This window comes from Echiichthys vipera, assembly GCF_963691815.1.
Source record: "Echiichthys vipera genome assembly, chromosome: 10".
NCBI classification, from domain to species: Eukaryota; Metazoa; Chordata; class Actinopteri; order Perciformes; family Trachinidae; genus Echiichthys; species Echiichthys vipera.
The window spans coordinates 27,129,835-27,155,238 of NC_139835.1; the positions used below are offsets into that span (position 1 = coordinate 27,129,835).

Consider the following 25,404-nt stretch of genomic DNA (forward strand, 5'->3'; position numbering starts at 1 on the left):
TTCCCGTTAACAGATGAACCGAACAAATGTTTAACAAAACAACAACAACCGAACGGACCGTTTGTTTCGGGTTTTAGTCTCCTGGAAGGAAAACCGTTTCGATTTTGGCGCCGCTTCCGGGTTGTGTCTCGTTGGCAACCGTGGATTTTAAACTCTCGCGAGACTCGCTTTATTCGTTTTTCTTTTTTTAAATATATTTTTTAAATTGTATTTAAACTTGGTATTTATTACAAATATGAGAATAAAACAACCGAACGGACCGTTTGTTTCGGGTTTTTGTCTCCTGGAGAAAAACCGTTTCAATTTTGGCGCCGCTTCCGGATTGTGTCTCGATGGCAACCGTGGATTTTAAACTCTCGCGAGACTCGCTTTATTCGTTTTTCTTTTTTTAAATATATTTTTAAAATTGTATTTAAACTTGGTATTTATTACAAATATGAGAATAAAACAACCGAACGGACCGTTTGTTTCGGGTTTTTGTCTCCTAGAGAAAAACCGTTTCAATTTTGGCGCCGCATCCGGGTTGTGTCTCGATGGCAACCGTAGCTTTTAAACTCTCGCGAGACTCGCTTTATTCGTATTTAAACTTGGTATTAACTACAAATATGAGAATAAAACGATACTAGTAGTATGGAAGTAGATATAAAAATATAAAGACATATAACAAATACACAAAATCAAACAAATACAACAATAAATAAATAAACAACATAACATAAAACATGCCAGGTGTAATTAAATAATTAATGGCCTCAACCATTAGATTTTTTTTAAATATATATATTTTTAAATTGTATTCAAACTAGGTATTAATTACAAACGTGAGAAAAAAAAAGCGATAATACATCACTTCAATTAAGTTCAATCAAAACAAGAAGAAAAGCAAAAGAATAAAGAAAATAAATATAAAACTTAAAATAAAACATGCAAAGTGATCACATCTGTTATAAACATGTGTGTGATCTTTTGCTAGGGCTTCAAAATAATAAAAATGTGTTTGACACTCATTGCAAGAAGGGAAAATACTTTGCCTTGGGTAATTTTTTCACTTTATGTACTATGTACTTTGTTTAATATTTATTTATTAATTGTATACCTTAATGTATTGTAGATAAGGCCTTTAATTGTATTTGAAATGTTTTTTTGTGAAATGCAATATTCAATATTACTGTGAGAATTTGTATTTAAAAAATCATAAAAATTGTATTAAATCATAAAAACGATAAATTAACTACAAAGAAACACAAAATAACCACAAAGAGAAACAAAACAACCATATAGAGACCCATAATGACACAAAAAAAGGTTGAATAATGAGGCCCTGCAGCCAGAAGATGGAGCTGTTTTTCAGATAAATTGACCTCAGGAAAGTCAAAGAACAGTGTAAATGTGTAAATGTGTAAATGTGTAAATGTGAATCACCTTTAGCTTCTTCTGACGGGTCATTGTTAATGTTTGTCTGATTATACGGAGGATAGTTTTAAATAGAATAGAAATTAAAAGAAAAATGTTAAATACATAATATTATTTAAGTATTCAGGATAATCAGGGCAAAGTTAAATTATTTACTGCAATGACACAAATTGATATTGTGAAAGCAGTGGTTGAGTTGCATTGTGGGTAACTTAGGCAGCAGCAGGTTGGGACAATGACGATCATGTTGGGATCAAAAATGACCACAAAGAGACGCAAAACGACCACAAGAGACAAAACAACCACAGAGATACAAAACGACAACAAAGAAATACAAAATGACCACAAAGAGATACAAAATAACTAAAAGAATAGGCATAAAACAACAACAGTCACAGAACAACAACAAAGAGACACAGAACAACAACAAAGAGACACAAAATGACCAAAAAGAGACGCAAAATCACTACAAAGAGACACAAAACGACCACAAAGAGACACAAAACAGCCACAAAGAGACAAAAAACGACCACAAAGAGACACAAAACAACCACAAAGAGACACAAAACGACCACAAAGAGACACAAAACAGCCACAAAGAGACACAAAACGACCACAAAGAGACACAAAACAGCCACACAGAGACACAAAACGACAACGAAGAAACACAAAATGACGACAAAGAGACAGAAAACAACTACAAACAGACACAAAACAACCATAAAGAAACACAAAACAACTACAAAGAGACACAAAACAACTACAAACAGACACAAAATGACCACAAAGAGACACAAAACAACCATAAAGAAACACAAAACAACTACAAACAGACACAAAACGACCACAAAGAGACACAAAACAACCATAAAGAAACACAAAACAACTACAAACAGACACAAAACGACCACAAAGAGTCACAAACATCCCAATACAAAACAATAATGCATTTTAAAACATTAAATGAATAACTGTACGGTAAAATAAGCTGGCCTGAACCCGCACAACTCACATAAATGTTTTGTAAATACACAATCACGTTGTCTTTGTCTTAAATCTGCACAGATTTCATGTTATTGTGACGATATTTCCCTCTCACTAAAGTAAAGAGTGGTTTTAAACTCACTCAGTTCACAGAGAGCGAGCTCTTATCAGATCACCTGTTGCTCAGGTGAGAGTATGAAGTATAAATACTGGACGCTCTGTGAAGGTCAGTGCAAACGTGCACGACACAACCACGAGCCGAGCTGCAGGAAGAACTGCACAGGTTTGAGTTTAACGTTTCCTTTTGTCTGCACGCAGCTCTGTAACCATGGCGATGTTCGGGAAGGTGTTGGAGCCAGTGGGCTACATGCAGACTGTGAGGTGAGTTTCACCTGTTATTACTTTTACAATAAAACAATAGATCGTCCGCATGTTTATTCTTTTATTTGATTTATTTAGCATATGTTGAAAGAAGAAGAGGCTCGGGATGAAGGGTTCTCTGCGTTTATTTAATATTTAGCAAGATGAATACAACATATATATACATACATACACATATAGAATAAAGAATAAAATAAGAATAAAAAATGAGAACATTATGAATAAAAATATAGAAAAATAGGAACAAATAAGAAAAAGAAAATTATAGTAAAAAAGAAAATTAAAAAATAAGAATAAAGTAATAATAATAAACAAATAAAATAAAAAAATAATAAAGAAATAAAAACAAAATGAATAAAAATAAGAATAAAATAATAGAAAGAAATAAGAATAAGAACATTTTAACAATAAAATAAAATAAAAAATAAGATAAGAATCAAATAGGAAAACAATTAAGATGAATAATAAAGTAATAAAAAATAAAATACATAAGAACATACTTATATAAAATGAGAATAATAAAATAAATAATAATAATTATAAATAAAATAAATAAGATAATAATGAATAAAAATAAGAATAAGAATAAAATAAAAATAATCATAATAGGAAGAAGACAAAGAAAATATAATAAAAAATAAGACTAAGAAGAAAATAATAAAAAAATAAATAAAAAAATAAGAACAGGAGAGAGGAAATGAACAAACCAATAAGGCGAATAATAAAAATGTAAAAAAAAAAGAACAAACAAACAAAACTGTTTTTCACAGATTTTTAAGAAGCTAAAGGAGAAAGTCTCTTTAGGCGTTTCTAGAGGAAGTGTTTTGTTAAGGGAACCATGGACAAAATGAGCAACTTGAAGAAGGTTGATTTAATAAATGTTAAGAGAACCAAGTTTGTGAAATAGAGCCGATGTTTGAAGTGAAAATGATTCTGACTGCTCGCTTTTGTGGTCGAAGAACTGGTTGCAGCTTAGTTTGGTGGGAGCTAACCCGAGCACTATTAAAGTAACTAATAAGAGGATAAATCATAGAATAGGGGAAACTTTAGAGTTAAGGAAATAATGAATTATTCCAATTATTCCAATGTTTAATGTGGTAAGTGTAACATGAGGTTTCAAAGACAGGAAGTAGATATATTTCTACCCCTGTGTGCTTAAATCGTGTGTATGTTGTGCTGGTGCTCAGGGTCCTGGTCCAGGGCATCTGCTCCTATCTGGGCGGCAGCGCCACAGCGGAGGAGAGCGAAGTGGCCAAGAAGAACCTGGACCACATCGACCAGGAGCTGGGAGCAGCGGGTCACGGCCTGCTCGACGACCAGGAGGTGCACCGGCTGGAGGACGACCTCGCCGTGGTTTACTACCAGCTGGGCGCAGCGGTGAGGAAACTGACCCTCCTACATGCAGCTTTTAGTAGATGCAGTGCTTTTATTTTGAAGGGGTAGTCTATGATTGGAGCATACCTGCTATATCTCAGTGTTTTATTGTGAAGGTTACGGAGAGGGTCACACCTAGAGATCAACCTTCCCACGACACAAAACGACCACAAAGAGACACAAAATGACCACAGAGACACAAAACGACCACAAAGACACACAAAACAACCACATAGAGACACAAAACGACCACATAGAGACACAAAATTACCATAAAGAGACACAAAACAACCAGAAAGAGACACAAAACAACCACAGAGAGACACAAAACGACCACAAAGAGACACAAAACGACCACAAAGAGACACAAAACAACCACATAGAGACACAAAACGACCACAAAGAGACACAAAATGACCACAAAGAGACACAAAATGACCACAGAGACACAAAATGACCACAGAGACACAAAACGACCACAAAGAGACACAAAAAGACCATAAAGAGACATAAAAATGACCACAGAGACCCAAAACGACCACAAACAGACACAAAATGACCACAAAGAGACACAAAATGACCACAAAGAGACACAAAACAAAGAGACAGAATGAAGCCTGAGGTGCCATAGCAGTCTAACACACACACACACACACACACACACACACACACACACACACACACCCGCACACACACGCACACACACGCACACACACACACACACACACACGAGGTGCACCGGCTGGAGGACGACCTCGCGGTGGTTTACTACCAGCTGGGCGCGGCGGTGAGGAAACTGAACCTCCTACATGCAGCTTTTAGTAGATGCAGCTACTTTTATTTTGAAGGGGTAGTCTATGATTGGAGCGTATCTGCTATATCTCAGTGTTTTATTGTGAAGGTTACGGAGAGGGTCACACCTAGAGATCAACCTTCCCACGCTGCTGTCAAAGTCATAATCAAACGCAGATAACCGTGTGTACTTTCTTTTCTTTTATCAGTGTCGTTAGTGGATCAACAGAAAATGATTCAATGACAAGTTTGATTTTCTGTCCTCAAGGATAAAAAATGCATTTATTTTATAACATTTTACAAACAAAACAATCAATGAATCCAAAATGTTTGACTGTAATTTCCCCCATAATTAAAACCCTGCTCGGCGTGGAGCAGGAGGACCTGAAAATGTCCATTATTGGTATTTATCTGTTGTATTTGATTTTATTTTTCATGCCAATAAAATATTGATAAAATAAATAAATAAATAAAAATAATAATAAAATAAATAATAAATAAATAAATAATAATAATAAATAATAATAAATAATAATACAAATAAAATAAATAAAATAAATAGAAAATAGTTTTAAAAAATTGATTAAACAGTCAAATATATATCTTTAAACAAAATATATATATTTGACTGATTAATCAATAATTAAAATACATTTTAAATGCAGCCCATATTCATACAAATAATTTAAATAATAAATAAATGCTTTACATTTATTTGTACACTTTTGTTCACGTACTTTTATTTATTTATGTATTTATGTATATATGTTAATAAAGCAGGAGATCTTATTTATTAATGCATTTATTTATATATTTCTATTTATTTATTTATATATATTTTATTAATAAAACAGCTAAAAATAAATACATACATACATACATTTGACTGATTTATCAAGAATTAAAATACATTTTAAATGCAGCTAATATTTGTATTGTAAATATTATTATCAATTTGATTTAACTCAAAAATATGAATAAATCAGTAGAATCTTCTTCATTTCTCCTCATTCTACAGGCTTTATAAGCATTAAATATAATAATAATAATCCTTATTTTAGCTATAGTTTGCAGGAATATGTACAGTACTCAAAACACTTGAAATGCACCTTCATAACTGGACTCTTTTGAAGGTGAAACCACTTTTCTCTCAGTGTGAATGGAAACACACATGGAGCCTCTGCAGAAACAACTCTGCAGGACAGAAGCTTAACAATTTAAAGACTTTCACTTATTTCCCCTGATGACTGACGTGGATTTATGAATTCAAAACAAGTCATTTAAAAGACAGAGATGCTCGGGGACGTTCGACGCGGACCTGAAACAGATGGATTTTCTTAATCCTCCTGAAGTTGCGTGAGAAACAAAGGGGAGGAAGATTTGGTGGAATTAAAGCTGAACACAGTGTTTTTGGAAATAGATGGACAGCAAATGTAACCGGTGCTTTTATAAACACGGTCGTGGCTCTTAAGGTGGCGTCGACCTTGAAGACAAGCGCGCTGCCAGTTCTCCTAACGTGCGTGACTGCGACTGAACTCATCATATTAAGCGTATTATGTAATTGTGACCAGATTTATGATTGAAGCATCTGTTTCGTTCTACCAGACGGTATCAACGGGCTTATGCTCTTTTATTTTCTGTTTAATTATTTAAAAACATACACGTGTCTTAAGTGGACTCACACCTTCCTGGATCAGTTTAGCTGAATTAAAACCTCAATGAGAAGACCGGGAAATGACCTTTACATGCCGACCAGAGTTAATCCCCCCCTGCTGTTTCACCTTTTCCCTGAATTTCAGCTCTTTTTAGACATTTTCTGCCGATGAAGAGCCACGTTTTATTTCTTATTCCTACTCCAGGAGCAACCTGCACTGAAACTGACACACAAAAAGTAGACAAAGAGCCACAAAACAACAGCAAAGAGCCACAAAACAACAGCAAAGAGTCACAAAACAACAGCAAAGAGTGAGAAAACAACAGCAAAGAGACACAAAATGTTCACAAAGAGACACAAAACAACCACAAAGAGACACAAAACAACTACATAGACACAAAACACCCACAAAGAGACACGTTACAACTACAAAGAGTCACAAAACAACCACAAAGAGACACAAAAGGACCACAAAGAGACACAAAACAACTACAGAGTCACAAAACAACCACAAAGAGACACAAAATAACTACAAAGAGTTATAAAATGACCATAAAGAGACACAAAACAACTACAAAGAGTTATAAAACGACCACAAAGAGACACAAAACAACTACAAAGAGACACAAAATGACCACAAAGAGACAAAACAACCTCAAAGAGACACAAAACAACTACAAAGAGACACAAAATGACCACAAAGAGACAAAACAACCTCAAAGAGTCACAAAACAACTACAAAGAGACACAAAACAACTACAAAGAGACATAAAACAACCACAAAGAGACACAAAACAACAACAAAGAGTGACAAAACAACCACAAAGAGACACAAAACAACTACAAAGAGCTAAAAAATGACCACAAAGAGACACAAAACAACTACGAAGAGTCACAAAATGGCCACAAAGAGACACAAAACAACTACAAAGTGACACAAAACAACTACAAAGAGCTAAAAAATGACCACAAAGAGACACAAAACAACTACAAAGAGTCACAAAACAACTAAAAAGACACAAAATGATGTTGTCTCGTATTCTTTCCACGCTTGAAGGTTATTTGGAGTTACAAATATCATTATTTATTAATATGATCACATATTTTAAGTTGTAGTGGCGTATATTAATTATTGTAAATTGGAGCCTCATTACACTTTAACTCATTCTACAAACAAACCCTCTGTAACTCTTTCTTGGTGCCCTATTGTATGAACGTGTCACGACCCCCCCGCTCCCGTTGACGTCTCTCCTCGCTGCTTGTTTCAGGTCAGGGCTCAGCCAGACTTCACCAAGAAGGAGACGGACGTGTTCCTGCAGTACGTGCAGGACTACCGGCTGGAGAGGCAGCTGACGGCCCTCTACAACCGTCTGATGGGCGTGTCGGCGCTGACCGACCAGCCCACGCTGCTGGAGGAGCTCATACTGAGTCGCAAACCCAAACGCTGGGAGCTGAGGGAGTTCTGCGTCAAGGTCGGTGAAGGTGCAGGGCACATCTCGCTACAGGGGTTCATTAAAGTTTCATCATCTCTGTTTTACACGTCATTATACAAGGGCACGCACAGCAGCAGGGGGCCTGAGGGCACACAGCAGTCGCACGCACGCACGCACGCACGCACACACACACACACACAGGAGGAGAGACAGGACGCTAAAGGACAAACTTCTTTTTAAACCTAAATCATCAATATATATTCTTGATTACATCTAATCCGACCACAAAGAGACGCAAAATGACCACAAAGAGACACAAAATGACCACTTAAAGACACAAAACAACTTCAAAGAGACACCAAACGACCACAAAGAGACACAAAACGACCACAAAGAGACACAACATGACCACAAAGAGACACAAAACGACCACAAAGAGACACAAAACGACCACAAAGAGACACAAAATGACCAAAGTGACAGAAAACAACCACAAAGAGACACAAAACGACCACAAAGAGACAAAAATGACCACAAGGGAACACAAAATGACCACAAAGAGACACAAAACGACCACAAAGAGACACAACATGACCACAAAGAGACACAAAATGACCAAAGCGACTGAAAACAACCACAAAGAGACACAAACTGACCACAAAGAGACAAAATATTACCACAAATAGACACAAAATGAAGCCTGAGGCGACACAGTAGTCATAACACACACACACACACACACACACACACACACACACACACACACACACACACACACACACACACACACACACACACACACACACACACACACACACACACACACACACACACACACACACACACACACACACACACACACACACACACACACACACACACACACACACACACACACGTTTCTTTAATTATAATGCAAATACAATCATTCTCCTTGAGGACAAATTTATATTTTAGAGAAAAGCGTTACAGGATTAAATATTCAGGCCACAAACAGACAAACATCCAGGTCCTGTGGGAAGAACGAAGCCAGTTCCTGGTTTGAAAATAAACTGAATATTTAATTCAGCCGTGACCTTCTGCTGTCTTTCTTGTGAGCTGAGTTGGCAAATTCCCTGTTTTCCCTTCACTGCTGGTACGAGAACAAACGTTTGGAGCTGCAGAGGTCGCGCTGCTCGGGCTTTAAACTGAATTTCAAAGCTTTATTCTGTGTAAAACAAACACGACGTAACGGCGTCGCAAAAGCAAGCGTGAACGCGCATATTTATCCTTTTGCGCAGGGTCAAATACAGCTCCTCATGTCCTTTATTATGTCCATCTGTCCTAGCGCCCTTGAGCAAGACACACATAATGACTGTGTGTCTTGCTCGTTATGTAAAAGTAATGATGTAATTATCTTTTATTGGACCGGCCTTTATTACACACTCTTTAAGGGAAGTGTGAGGAATCTTTCAAACACACGTCAAGTCCACTTATTATTATTATTATTATTATTATTATTATTATTATTATTATTATTATTATTATTATTATTAAGGGGTTTTAAGGGTGTGAGGGAGAAATCCTTAGTGGATTAGCCTTAATTCTGAATCAATTTCTGCTTGAAACTAGAGCTGAACGAGTCATTTCTTTAAGTCGTGCTCCTGTCAAAGACTTTTCGTATAAAACCTAAGTGCTCTTTTGACTGAGGGGCAAAGAATTGTGCACTGTGCAGTCAAATTATCCAATAAAGAATTAGATACTAACTTTATTCTGTGTAATGAGCGTATGGAAATCTACTTTGGGTTTTGTTTACAGAGAGAAGGGCAGCGACATGTCGGACTAACCAGTTATCATGAACACATACACACTACTACAGAGACAGCAGACAAATACAAAGACACAAAATGAGCACAAAGAGACACAAAACAACTACAAAGAGACACAGAACAACTACAAAGAGACACAAGACGACCATAAAGAGACACAAGACGACCACAAAGAGACACAATACGACCACAAAGAGACAAAACAACTACAAAGACACACAAAACAACAACAAAGAGACACAAGATGACCACAAAGAGACACAAAACAACAACAAAGAGACACAAGATGACCACAAAGAGACACAAAACAACAACAAAGAGACACAAGATGACCACAAAGAGACACAAGATGACCACAAAGAGACACAAAACAACCACAAAGACACATAAAACAACAACAAAGAGACACAAAATGACCAAAAAAGAGCCACAAAACAACAACAAAGAGACAAAAGACGACCACAAAGAGACACAAGACGACCACAAAGAGACACAAAACAACCCAAGTGCTTTTTTGACTGAGGGGCAAAGAATTGTGCACTGTGCGGTCAAATCATCCAACAAATGATTAGATAATAACTTTATTCTGTGTAATGAGCGTAAACAAATCTACTTTGGGTTTTGTTTACAGAGAGAAGGGCAGCGACATGTTGGACTAACCAGTTATCATAAAGTCACAGCGGTAAATCGTGTGACCTTGTTAAGCAAAGGAACCACAGTTATGTTTCTTCAACCTTGAAGAACTTTATCACGAATAAACACAATGGGGGCGATAAGTTTATGGATTATGCCGGAACTGGTCGCCAGGAGAAAACGTAGGCACTTCAAACGTTGATATTTTAAAGCTATGGTCTACATTTTGGGAATCAGTTGAGCGTCTGAGGCAGATTAGCGAAAAAGCACCCACCCCCTGAACCAAACTCCTCCGCACAGTGTTCCACGATTCCTCCCGAGCTCGTATCGCCCTCCCTCGCCTCCTGATGACACGCAGAGCTAAAAACACATGGCTAACGTATGCTAACATGTGTTGACATAGCCCAGGGGTGGGCAATTCCGGTCCTGGAGAGCCACTGTCCTGCATGTTTTAGGTTTCTCTCTGCTCGAACACACCTGAGTCTAATGATTTGCTCGTTATCAAGCAGCTGATGCTCGTCACAGTTTGATTATTGTAAGACTCAGGTGTGTTAGGGTAGGGAGACACCTAAAACATGCAGGACAGTGGCTCTCAAGGACTGGAATTGCCCACCCCTGACATAATCGTTTATCAGTCCAGGGACGTCAGTTGATGACGTGTTGAAGTGAGCGCAAATGTAGCTGCACTTTGGCTCAATAAAGGTTTGGGACAAAAAAGGAAAAAGCACTTCACTCAGTGGTCAGATGTGTCTGGGTCGGGCGCAATAACGTTGATCCTGAACTGCTCTCGACAGCAGACAACGCACCCACCACAAGTGATGTCACAATGGAGCGACAACTGCAGGGTTGATTTTTGCGTTGGTCCTCTGTTATTACATCGTGTGTTGTTGTTGGTACTTAATCATGACGTAAATCCTGTAGCTGCCTACAGGAGCTGGGTTGGTCCAAAAATGCGCAGTGCTTTGTGCAGTTAGTGCGGACCCGGGTCCAGTCAGTTTGGAAGCAGACGAGACCACCTCTTCTACCAGGTCTCACTCCGCTTATTTGGTCCACTTCTGGTGCGCACCCGAGTACGACCGACCAAACTGAATAAGGCTGGTGTGAAAATACTCTAAAACTAAAACCGCAGAGCATCAAAAAGTGTCGAGAAGGGAATGAGAACGGTTGACATTAAACATATCTGTGGTTTTAAAAGAAACGTACGATGCAAACGTTTATTCTGGCTACTGGGTTTGTCATGCTTATCTCCTGCTGTCCTAAGAACACACTTAATCAGACAAAATCTACATCAGATATGGTAAAAAAAAAATAGAATAACTATCTGAAATCTCCTTTAACGTCACCAAAAGATGTGCAGAAAGTGACTCTGTGCACTGACCTTGGATGAGATTGCATAGCTCTCTTGCTCTGTGTGGTTTATTTTGGGGGCTCGGGCATGTCCCACAGGGCCGAGTGTTCACTTCCGTGTGAGAGAATGATCCAGATGAGTCATAACCTCTGTTTTTGCTGTAGTGATGAGATTTGGAAACACTTTTTAAGTTCAGTGTGGTCGACAAACATCCCTGATGGCTCGATGTTCTGCTAAAGACAGTGTCAACAACAACATTAAAGCTGTGCCAGGCATCATTGTGATCTGAACTACCCCATTTTAAGACTTCTTCTGGTGTAGTTTAAATGCAAATAGCAAAGTTCTGGGACTACTTAGTACTTAGAAAACTTATTTAACATCACTTTTCACCTTTAATGTTGTGCATCACTATTAGAATAGCATTAATGCTGCAAAACCACCCATCCAGTACTCCATGCAGGGTTCAAAATATGTTCTGCGCTATTTTTGACCAATAATTAATGGCTCACCCCTCCTTATTCCTCCAACAGATAAACTTTGTCCTTGGCACCGGTCTGCTGTGCCTCTTTACTCAGGCTTCTCTGACGGGCAGAGACCAGGCTCTGCTGATGAAGACCTGGTCTGACCGCATGGGTGCCCTCTACAGGAAGATGAAGACCACAGGAGGCCGCTGCTTAGGCTACTTTCTGGAGCAAGCAGAGGGGGACGTACGGCAGCAGCTCCAAGAGGCCGTGCTGAACCGCGCACCCCCCGAGGAGGCGGCGGAGAGCATCCTGAAGACCCTGGAGAAGAACTACGATTGGCTGCGCTGGGCGGTGATGCTCCACCCGGCTGTGGGAGCCATGGAGGAAGAGAAGGATGAGGAGAAGCAGGAAGAAAAGGAGGAAAAGGAAGTTGCGCCGCCACAGCAGCAGTCCAACAATTTAATTTCTGTGGCGTCTGAAGCACCAATCCCACATGTGGTGGCGTGCTACCGTGACACACCCACTTCGCTGGACAAGAGCCGCATCCACCAGCTCATCGTGGACCTGGAGTGGAAGATCCCAAACCCGCCACCTGAGGTGTACGCTTCCATCGAGGAAGACCCGGGCAGAGCGCGGCGCTACCTGGCCTCGCGCATGCTGAAGAAGCTGCAGGAGGGGCTGGGATCTGGCGTGGCCGTCCACGTGGTGCCAGGCAGGATGGAGATGAAATGCAACTTCCCTCCGGCCTCCTACTACCTCTACGAGTACAAACACCGGCTGGCCTCGGGCACCGTGTGTGTGTTTGGATGAAAGGGTGAAGGGAGAGGAAACAACCTGCTGTTCTCACACAGATGTTTCATAATCATATTACAGCATCGGCTTTATTTTTGCTGCTTTCACAGTGGCATTAACATGTCTTTTGTGATATTACTTCCAAATAAATGTCATTTTAGAGAAAAAGAAAAATGACAAACATGAGTTGTTGTTTTTTTTTAAACATTTCTTTAAAGCAAAAGTTATTGCAACTTGACCTCTTTAAGAGAGTCGGTCCACCACTTTGGTCCAGACTGAAAACTCTCAAAAATGTAATGAATTTCATGAGATTTTGTACAGACATTGATGTTCCCTAATGAGCTTTTATCCAGTGCCATTATGAGGTCAAAACGTCCATTTGTCTAATACTGTGGTTTAGGATTAAATACCTGACCTGTTTAGTGCTAATAGAGTGCTGCAGAACTAGCATAAAATGAGCATGTTCGCACTTGTGGTTCCCTTCTGGTCTCAAAGTCAGTGGATTTTGAACGGGTTTCTGGTTAAATGTCTCACAAAAAGGTCGGTATTTAACGCAAATGTTTTGTTCTACGTCATAAAATACATCAATACATTGAAGCTTTTACGTGTCTTTAAAAAGGTGGCTGCTAAAAAAGTGGCTAAATGAGACCACAGAGGTGTCAAACGTCGTTACGTTTATAGGCTTATGTTACCTTTTTATTTTCCGATTGCATTTACGCTTCAAAAATCATAAAAGTGGATTTCAGTTGTGAAGATTATCTTGCTGAACAAAATGTGTCACGCACTTTTGTTCCCCACGGAGCTTATTTTCTGCAATAATCTTAAATCCCATAACTCTTACTCTCAGGTTGGCCTACAAAAATATGTCATCCCTGCAGCGCTCTATTAGCAAATGCTAGCGTACTGCTAACATGCCAAACTCAGCTGGTGAACATGAAAACTGCAAAGACATCAACATGTTAGTATTGTTGTGAGCATCTTAGCATTTAGCTCAAGTATCTGGGAACAGGGTTGAACAGAGAAGAATCAGAACATCAGACAGGTGGTGTTTACAAGCTGTGCCTGATTATCTAAGGTGCACCTGAAATGCTGGTAATAATCATTCATTGCACCAGAAAACTATGCTAGTTGAGTAATAATTTTAAATACGTTTAGCTAACACGAGGGGTTGTTTAACTGATTGTGTTTCTTGCCCAGTCTTTTGTTGTTATTGATAGGAATAAAGGCCAAAACTATGAAAACAAAGCTCAAAATGACCAAATCTTTCTTGCTTTGTCACTACGGTATGCACTGACGTTCCAACGCTAAATCATCAACATAGAAGCAGAGATCAAGCGTCTGACCTGTCTCTACTGTTGAGGTCTTTGTTTATTGCTGATAGCTGATAAATGAGAAGACTGAATAATAACCAGCCAGAATAAAATGCTCTAAAACTGTCCATCTCCTCAGTGATTAGTGTCCAACTCCTCATGAGGAATCAGCATCAGCCTTACTGTCCATCCCATCATCGCATAAAATGTCCTGGAAATATCCACATCTCTGTAAAAAAAAAAAAAAAACTCCCAAGAGCTATTTCTGGTCTTACACAAGTTCATCATCAGAGTTGAGCTGAACCAGTTTTTCTAAGTCCTTCTTGACCTCCGGGAAACCCTCCAGCGTATCCTGAAAGTCGTCCCAGGACAGAGAGAAGCACTGGCAGTCGGTCAGCGCCTTCACTGTGGCCAGATGTTTGCCTTTGGTCAGCACGCACGTCTCTGTTGTACACACAGAGAGGGAGCCACAAGAGCGTGGTTAATGAGCAGAGTGCACCCTAACGACGCGGATGAGATCTGACAATTAATCCTAAATTAAGTAACTGGACTTGCCCGAGTTGTTTTCGGGACGCCTGATTAACCCTAAACGCTGCAGAGGTTTGCTGCCAAAAAAGATTAGGACCGGCTCCCACTTAAAGAATTAAATAAATCACCCAAATTGGAAAAGATAGATTCATTTACTTTGGTTTAACAGTGGTTTTTTGTTTTTGTTGCTTCTTGCTCACCTATACAAATAAACCTGCAGATGTGTCCAGTATTTGTGTGCATGCAGGAATCCTGAAGTTACATTTAATACCTTTTAAGACCTTTTTTTAAGAACCTTTCCAAACATTGTAATCGTCACTTCGAGTTCTAACCGGTTACATCAGCAACACACTTTAACTTACATTTACTATACATTTAAAGTTAGCACAACTGAACCGTCTTAATTTGTTAGAGCTCCTTGGGCCACTGCATTAATGCAACATGATTCAGATAGACACAGTGACTAACCCAGTGGTGTATTAGTATGATTGTTATTATGGTGTAAGGGGAAGGTTTGTGTAACGCCATCATGCAGCAGTCAGTCGGTGGGTCAGTGAGCGTCCTTTTCTGATGGCATCACATTTAGCAGGACTTCATAAAAGAAACCACTGGTGCCACAGTGATTCAATTCAAGCACACAACCTCTTTGGAGGAATATACACATTAAAGGTTGAATATGGAGTGAATGAGCAGAACACCACCATCTAGTGTCTCAAGATCGTAGTCGCAACAACAAAGAATAACTCAAGCAGTCGGGTTGCCAGGTTTGTTTCTGAGTGTGTCAAGCGATCAGCCTGCACCACGTCAAGTGATGAATCATACCGGGTAACGACTAATTTCTGACAGTTACTGTTCACCGTACCAATAAAGGAGAAACGTAGCCATTTGGGCGTGCGTTATAATGCCGTTGAACTCCTTTATCTCAGTCCATGGAGTCAATGCTTGGCCTATACTGACTCTCATTTTGCCCGTCTCTGGTCACTCAGCTGCTAGGACGAATAACCATTTCACCCAGTGCCAGCCTACAGTAGCTGCACCTAACAACAGACAACCCTGGCAACCCGTAATGCTGGCCACTATTGGCTACTACAATGTAAACAGAACGTGACAGAAAGTCATTGTCAAACTTGTCAAGTCATTATTAATTCAGACTAAATATATTTTTTATGGAAAAGCAATACTTTCATTCTGTACCTCCCAAAACTACCCGTGTGTGCATTTAATATATTTAATAAAGATTCTACATATTCAACCTTTAATGTTACAAAACACTTTGCAAAAGGACGTTTAAGAGCATTTAAGGGCCTTAAATTGTTGCTCAATTGATTTATCAACTCTTAATACTTTTTAAGACTTTGCAGAAAGAAACCCTGAGGATTTGTGTGAAAGGAAGCGGAAACTTTCAAAACTACACTGAAATCTTCAACAAAATCTAAATCATGGATCACACTTCTTTTCCACAGTAGTAATATTATCAGTACATTAGAAATACATTTCATTTGAACTAAATAACACACTAAATGTGCATTTGGAAGTTGCTAAAGCTTTAAAGCTTGTAAAAACTGCTCTTGTACACACAAACAGTGTGAATTAAATCTTTATTGGTATCTCACTATGCAGGTGGTTTTGGTTTGGAACAGTCTAAATAAAAATGACAGCAACATCTTTCCTGATAAATATATTATCAGTGTTACTGCAGGTAATCCAGAGAACAAGCTGTCAGCTGTTTTCATAGGGACTGTTTTTGTGGTCGAAAGCAGCTCAAGTGAAAACTGCTCACACTGAAGTCTGAGGATTATCCAGAATGAAGTGACTCTTTAAATGGACGTTGGCACGATTTTCTTAGCAGAGACAGAAACATACAATGCTCTCTCATCCAGGAGACCTGCGATATAAGACGTTTGTTGACACCTCGTCACACAATTATAATTGAGCTTTGACGTCAAATCATCCCTGTGAAAGTTTGTTTATTCATACGTTTATTATGAAACACTTCACAGCGTTGTTGTGTGCTTATTTTACTTTTGCTTTAGGTAAAACAGATGTTATTAAGAGGTTTTTTAAAGAGCTAAACACTTGATTTCCTGTATTTTTCTAGAGAAATAAACAATCTGTTTTCCAGCTAATTGGGACGAAAACTTTGTGAGAAAGGTTGTAAAACAAATTCTGGTATTTTATTTACTCTAAAGTGCATCATTTGTAAGATTTCCTGATGCTCTCTCTCACACTTCACTTCACTGTCTGATGTTCCAGGTATTCAATAATCTGTGTAAATCCAACTCACCTCCAAAGAAGTCGCCGTCGCACAGTTCCCTCTCGCTGGAGTCAGTCTCCATGAGGACCTGGCCGTGGTCAATGAAGAACATGCGGTCGCCCGGGACGTTCTGTCGGACGATGGCATCTCCCTCCAGGAAAACCTCGTACTCCAGTTTGAGGAGGACGGCGTTGATGAAGTTTTCATCTCTCGTCTGAAACATTGGCACTTTTCTCAGCAGCCGGCTGCACATCACCATCAGGATTTGCTGAAAAGTAAATTAAAAAATATTATGTTACAAATATGAGAACAAATAAGACTATTAAAGTGTTCAATCATCGCAAAAAAAAGGACCAGCGTTTGTGACCGAGGCCTGCTGGACAGGGGGAAGCCCGGGACGCTCAACCCCTCTCACGCATTCACCCCCTCTTCTCTCCTGCGGGAAGCTGAGGCCTTTGTTTTTGTGTTTTTGTTATCAGATAATATTTAATGTAATTTAGGAAATCGTACGAAAGGTAACACGCACAAAAACATTGTAGGATACCTAACGAAATGTTTTATTCTATGCCGGAAATCGAATGTGATGGATTAAGTTTTGCTACTTTTAAGGAAAACGGTGAATACAAAAAGTGTAATTCCAGCGCAAAACGATCCCATGGTGTTTTTTGCACTTACATAAAAAAAAAAAGCCATCGAGACAGTTTATTTTGTGTAACAACGATTATCGGAGAAATCCTGGAGAGTTGCTAACAGCCGGTTGTGGCTAACGCTTATTAGCTCGGGGCAGTACGGTGAAGACATTCAAACGTCTTTTTTAACCACTAATGCTGCTCAAAATAACAGCAAACCTCTGCAGCAGCATGAGAAGAGTCCCTACACAGAAAACAAAGCACCAACAACCTAGTTAGTGAAGCCAGAGTTTATTAAAAGAGTGTTTTTTAAAGACGCATCTACTGGCCCCTGTTCCAGCTCCTCTCATAGTAAAGTCCATTCAAGTGGATTATCAAAGTCAATCCAAAAGGAAGGAGCCCATTGGTGCTTTGTTTTCTGTGTAGGGACTCTTCTCATGCTGCTGCAGAGGTTTGGTCTTATTTTCAGCAGCATTAGTGGTTAAAAAAGACCTTTAAATGCCTTCACCGTGCTGCCCCGAGCTAATCACTGTTAGCCACGTCCGGCTGTCAGTGACTCTTGGCGGATTTCTCTGTTAATAGCTTATACACGAAAACAACTGCCTCGATGGCTTATTTGATGTATGCAAGTGCCGGAAAAGACCATGGGATAATTTTGCACTGGAACAACACTTTAAGATGAACAAAGGCCCAATAACATCATTAAGTTCCAGGAAGATGAACCACAGTTGTACCTCTTTCAGCGCAGAGGACACCGTGTGCATGACGTCCTTCTCATGAAACCACTTCCCTCCGTAGCGGGCCTGGTAGTAGTTGCTGATACGAAGCTGCAGCTCTGGTGGGAGCTTCATGAAGGCCATGTAATGCTCCAAACGGCTCATCTGTAGAAATATCCATCACGTGCACACAGGACACACAGCGTTACAAGATCTACTCATGCTGCATATTTAATCATGTATCATCCACCAGGCTGCTGGAATTTGTGATCAGTACAGGTTGGTACAGATTCAAACATCACATCAAAAATTAAACATATAACATAGATATATATACAGACAGACACATTAGGTAATACATAATACATAAGGTCCATGCTTATTCTTATTTCTCACCGTTCAGAGTTTAAAATGATAATTGCAGAGGGAATGAAACTGTTTTTGAAGCAGTTTGTTTTGGAGGTGATTGACCTGCAACGCCTCATAATTGCAAAGTCTCACTTTGCACGTCCGTATTTAAAATTACAATTAATGTTTACGTCTTACAGCAATAAGTGAGGTGCATTACGGTCTTCACCTTTGAATCGTAAAAGCAGTGGTGGAATGTAATTAAGTATATTTACTCATGTACTGTACTGTATTTAAGTCTTTTCTTTACTTAAAACTTCTACTCCTCTACATTTCAAAGATTCTACTTTTACTCCACTACACTAATTTGATGACTTTAGTTTCTTATTCACATTCAGATCAATGATAGAAAATATAAATCAACAGATTTTTACTCCACTACATTTATTTTACAGCTATAGACTTTGCAGACTGAGATTAATGTTACAAAATTAAAATTAAGTAATAAATTATGAATGAATGAATTGTCTTTATTGTCATTGTACCAGTACAACGAAATTTACAGTACAATCCTTTAAAGTGAAGAAATAATTTAACATTAAAAGCATCAAAAAAAATAGGCTAGACCTTTAAAAGACACATTTAAAACGACAAGCTTACACACACACATGCACTCACACGCACACAGTAGCAGCTTAAGGAGACAAAAACAAAAAACAGTAGATTGCAGAGACCCCGAGCATCGTGTACCATCATAGGTAAAGGTATTTGCGGTGTTAAGCACTGTTATAGCTTTTGGATAAAAACTGTTCTTAAGTCAATTAGTCCGAGCATTTAGAGGACTGAAACATCTGTCCTCTGAATGCAGACGTTTCTAAATATCTAAATATAATTCAAAGTGTTGGTGACACTGATGTATTATCAGGTTCAGTTACCCAGCAGAATAAAAAGTTGCAAGTCCAGCTGCAACACTAAAGTGATGTGCACAAGGCTATATTTTATCTAGCACTATATCATATATGGACATGTGCCTTCTGTTTCTTATCAAAGACTCAATGAGATGTGATTATTCTAATAAATATGCAGTGAAATAAATAATTGATAAAATATAATAAGAAGAAATTAAACAAATACATACACAAGGAAAAAATGCATTTATCTCCTAAAATTAGATTAAAGCATCTGAAATATACTAAAATAATCCTTATAACATTAACTCTTAACTCTTTTACTACTGAGCTGTATTTTCTCACCTTGCTCTTGTACTCCTTGGCCGCCGGGTCGACGTTGGCTATCATGGTTGTAGCGTTGGCCACGAGGACGGTGTACATCAGGCAGCCGGACACCATGCTGACCATAACGATCCACATTTCGACATAATCTGGAGAACAAGACACCGACGCTGCAGCTCGCTTACTGTGACATGGTGGGTATTAATATCTGAGGGAGAATGTGATACCTGGGCTTTTTTTAACAGTGGATCGAAGAAAATCTATAGTTCTCACTTGTTGGTGCGTCCATGGAGCCATAAGAGAGGGCGATCATCTGCGAGAGGGCTCGGAAAACTCCCCAAGAGTACTTCACGCTCACTGTGGCGTTCTGGAAGAATATTTTTCATAATTTGTGAGACTTTGTGTTGATGCAGAGCTTCAAAACAACAATAACAACAACAAATCTTCACTTGAAATTAAATACAGCCTGTGGTACAGCTGTTTAAAGAACACTACTACACACTACTAGTGAAATATTTTACATGTTTTAGGTTTCCCTGTAGAAATAACAGCACTAAGTAATTCACTCTCATTTTTTTTAAAGAGTTAAAGATGTGTGTGTGTGTGTGTGTGTGTGTGTGTGTGTGTGTGTGCAGTTTCACCATCAGGTTTTCTTTCCGGACCCAGCAGTCGGTGGGAAACTCCTCCAGCATGGGGACAAAATACTGGATGCAGCCGTTCCAGTGACACAACAGGAAGATCATCATGAACAGAGACAAGATGCGGAAGAAGAGGCGGACCACCTCCAAGTTTGCATTAGACACCTGTCAGGGAGAGATGACGCGAGAACATTGATACGTTAATCAGACACACAGCCTCCGAATACTAGATCAGACATGTGGTCTTCTGTCAAAGCCTTATAATATAATCACTCAACGACACACTGCTGCAACCTTCAAACAATAAGGCAATGTTAAAGTGTAATTCCAGCGCAAAATCATCCCATGATCTTTTTCCGCACTTACATCCATTAAATAAGCGATTGAGACCGTTTTTTTGTGTAACTACTATTAACGGAGAAATCTGGGATGTGTAAAGACTCTTCTCATGCTGCTGCAGAGGTTTGCTGTTATTTTGAGCAGTGTTAGTGGTTAAAAAAGACGTTTTAATGCCTTCACCGTACTGCCCCGAGCTAATCACTGTTACGAGGTGACTGTGATGGCTGGACCATGTGATTCGAAATGGAGTCTCAAAGGCAAAAAGAAAACCTAGATGACAGGAAAATGAGCTGCACGGAACTGTGATGGACGAGCCAAGATGAACTTAACTTGACTCAACACGCTGGGGGATCGCTGCGGCCTTATGGCTCACAGGGGGAAAGAGGATTAGTTGAGTAAACAGATTTATCAGCATGAAATTATTACATCAGCGAGGACACAAAACAAGCATTCCCAAAGCGAGAGGGTCCTAGTAGGGTTACACATTTTCCATTTCAAAATACCCGACTTTTCCAGACTCAAATTTCCAGAGTTCTTGGAGGATCTTTCAGTCAATATTAAACATCTGAACACCAGTTGTTAGATGCTTATTATGTAAATAAATGGTTTTACAATCCAACTTTTTACACGTATGTTAAATTCTGACTATGTGTGCCATTATGTTGCCAAGCAATTACAAAGCATTTTTACCTACATACATATTGTAGCTCCTGTAAGTGAATGACCTCCAAACCGAGACATGTTCATAAGCCGGTCTCAATAAGCAGTACATCAATTAATGGCGTGATCATTTTTAATGAGCTCGATAACTTTGCCAGCCGCGATAATTTCCATTTTTCCGTTTTCCTGGAGGACAAGAGTTTGCACTGCGGTGCATCTGTTTCCATGAGCCCTCTCGCTTCCTCAGCATAGTGAGGAGTTAACCTTCGTCTCGTGTCGTGTCAGTAACTTGTCAGAAGCACGTTCTCTGTGTGGGGAGGAGGACCCCTGGCGTTACCCAGAGTGCAACAGGAGAGCCCTGTGAGGAGCAAGTTAGAGGACAGGATCGTTGAGATTTGGAGGAATTAAAACAAAGATGGAGTTGGTTTCAAAGCCGAACGCCAACGCTGCCGTGTGGGAGCTTCAGGTTCAAACCGAATGACCGCGGTGAACCACTTCGCCTGAGCGAGCTGCTGTGTCGCATTTGTTGTAAAACAGTAGCAACTAAAAGCAGCAATATGTTAAAATAGAATGAGAGTCCATTTATTATTCTACAGCCAGCTTGATAAGGTTCATATCATCTACAGGTCGCCTGTGTTGCATTAGTAAACTTGTTTTGGTTTCTATAAATTAATAATTTTTGTTTTAGAAAGTGAGCGGCATGGTGGTGGAGTGTTGGTTAGCACTGTTGCCTCACAGCAAGAGGGTTCCTGGTTCAAATCCCAGCTGGGGCCCTTCTGTGTTGAGTTTGCATGTTCTCCCCGTGTCTGCGTGGGTTTTCTCCGGGTTCTCCGGTTTCCTCCCACAGTCCAAAGACGTGCAGGTGTTCGGTCCATTGATGACTCTAAATCACCCGTAGGTGTGAATGGTTGTCTGTCTCTGTTTGTCTCTATGTGTCCTGTGATAGACTGGCGTCCTGTCCAGTGTGGACCCTGCCTCACTGGGATCGACTCCAGCGCCCCCCACAAGAACCCGACAGGGACAAGCGGTTGAAGATGGATGGATTTTAGAAAGTGAAATAATAGTCTGGAAACAACACAAATATTTTTACATATTTTTACAGACCTGGAAATGACTCAAATTAAATTCCATACTTTTCCAAACTGCGTAGAAACCCTGAGCTATTAGACTATTCAACATCAAGATTTCTTTCAAGATATATTGTATTTCATTATAAGAATACTATTGTCAAAGAGAGTTTACTTTTTCAGTCCAATGTTGCAAAACACAAAGTCTGTCCAAGTCTGCCAGGAAACTTTTTTTATTTGAATATAATTCGGTCGTTTTGTCTGTAATCTGTTTTCTTTTCTTTGGCTTTTCGCACCACGTAGTTTGTTGACAATCATCTTATTTATTCTGTTTCCTTGTGTCTTTTAAGTATTTTGTCTTTTTATTATGTTCTGTGGTTTTTGCTTTACTGTAGAGAACTTTGGAAACCTTTGTGTTTATTTAAAATTGCTGTCCATGAATAAAACTCATCGGATATTTTCTGTGGACCTCAGGACGAGCAGCTGTTCTGCCTCATCTAAACGAGGGTCGTAATAAAATCCTAAAATCCTCACACAAAATGCACCGCTGATCCTGGAGCAGTGTGTCCGGGATCTAAGTGTTCAAAGTCAAATTTGTCATCGGACGCCAGTGTCTGGTAAGGTTATCTGCAGGTAGGTTGATTGAATTTCAGCGGTGAGCTTTGAGGACTTTTGTCTGGCGTTTGAACTTACTTTCTCCACCTCGTTGAAGAACCTGACCAGTCGGGACACTCGAGCCAGCCGGATCAAGCTGAGGATCCGCACAAACATCAGTATCCTCATCATCTTGTTGGTCTTGGAGGGGTTGTCCTCGTTGTGGTATTGTAAGTCCTGGAATAATAAAAATTCACAAGTCCAATTATCAGTGGTGTTTCTTGTTTTGTAGTTATAATGTATCTTTTTTTTGCATTTACATATTTTACTAGTATCATAATAGGGGCAGCTTATTGAGGCTGGGTATCAGTGCTCGATACCTTGAAAGCAGTTCTTACCTTTCTGGTATTTTTACACTTCTACGCTCCTAATAAGCGTATGGTACTCCAAAACTTAAAAGAAATCCACCAGGTGTTTAAACTCATCAATATTCATCTCCTATATTTCTGATAAAAGTCTGACCAATCATTTTATTTGGTCTGAATCAAATGATTGGTCGAATGCAGCATTTCTCTCAGTGCACGTGTCGGGGGAGGTGTTGGGGGAGCGGCAGAGTTCAGGCAGGGGGCAGAGGGTGGGACTTCGGAGGGAAGGGATGTGAGACATGCAAGAACGGTAAGAAGTGTTTTAAGGCAGGGGTGGGCAATTCCGGTCCTGGAGAGTCACTGTCCTGCATGTTTTAGGTTTCTCCCTACCCTAACACACCTGAGTCTAACAATAATCAAACTGTGACGAGCATCAGCTGCTTGAAAACGAGCAAATCATTAGACTCAGGTGTGTTCGAGCAGAGAGAAACCTAAAACATGCAGGACAGTGGCTCTCCAGGACCAGAATTGCCCTGTTTTAAGGTAATGGCCGACCCAGAACCAAATGGTATCGAAGGTTCTCCAGTCAAAGGATTATTATTATGCATTCGATCCGTTGTGTACCCAGGTATAGGACTATTTGTATGTTTAAAAAAATTATATATTCATCAGTGCAGTTCTTTTATTACTATTCAAATGATTTGAACACTTTCAGAATGTATTTGTGTAAAAATAATTTGGATAGGGAGAGAAGAAGAGAAAAAAGGTATCACTTTGGTATTGATATCAGCACCTTAAGGGTTCGTGACGAGCATGAGAAAGATCTGTTTTCCCAGATCAAGTGATCGTATTGATTACTCGAGGGCCGATTGATTCCCAGTGGAGATAAATCTATTTTAACAACACATCTTTTTGTGTCCTAACTACGATGCAACTACCGCGCCTCATCAGCACTCTCTGCCCACACTTCAAACCCGTTAGAAGTATGCACTGAATGTGTGCAATACAATATGCTGCTGAAAACAGCCGCATCTCCTGTGCACCAGCGGATTCTTGATGTGTGTAACAAATAATGAGGCGGCACCAGAAATTCCCTCTGAGACTTATGGTTTTACCTTATCTGGCCCTGTTTCGCTATTTTGGTAGTATAATGAGGAGGTGTTGTATAAATAACTCCAACAAAGGTTCAGTTCAAAGCGGTCACTTCGCGCTGCACAGCTCTGCGTTCAAAAATAAGTTCCTCTATGAGAGCGAGTTTATTCGAGAAATTGATTACTCATACCCCTCCCTATTAAGGATCCTCATTTATTTCAACGATACCCAGCCCAACAACTCACCCTTTCATTTTTTAAACACATTTTCTCCTATATTTATGGTACTACTCTGTGTGACTCTTGAATTGATTGATTAATCTATTATTATACAGTGATTTCTATTATTACTTTACATATCTTAGCATATTAATATCTCACTGTACATTATTCTGCGTTGTATCAGTAATTGTATTCTGTGTAATGACAATAAAGTTAAATCTAATCTATTAACACTGAATTTACCTCATCATCTAGTATTTTCCGCAGTAGTAGTGTCTGTAAAACACCGCCGTACTGCTCTGAGTGTTACATAAGTTTCTCATTATAAACCAATG

General features: G+C 39.4%; 1 protein-coding gene across 1 annotated transcript in view; it reads right to left on the reverse strand.

The window, feature by feature from the left end:
* Positions 1–14,657: 14,657 nt before the first annotated feature.
* Positions 14,658–25,404, reverse strand: part of hcn5 (hyperpolarization activated cyclic nucleotide-gated potassium channel 5) — a gene marked incomplete at both ends in the record, with an annotated part of 13,206 nt that continues 2,459 nt past the window's right edge. Inside the window, 7 exons of the mRNA XM_083921086.1 lie at positions 14,658–14,830; positions 17,199–17,436; positions 18,532–18,678; positions 20,115–20,242; positions 20,367–20,460; positions 20,735–20,896; positions 23,491–23,628. Coding sequence (XP_083777212.1) covers positions 14,658–14,830; positions 17,199–17,436; positions 18,532–18,678; positions 20,115–20,242; positions 20,367–20,460; positions 20,735–20,896; positions 23,491–23,628 — 1,080 coding nt within the window. The remainder of the gene's footprint in view (positions 14,831–17,198; positions 17,437–18,531; positions 18,679–20,114; positions 20,243–20,366; positions 20,461–20,734; positions 20,897–23,490; positions 23,629–25,404) is intronic.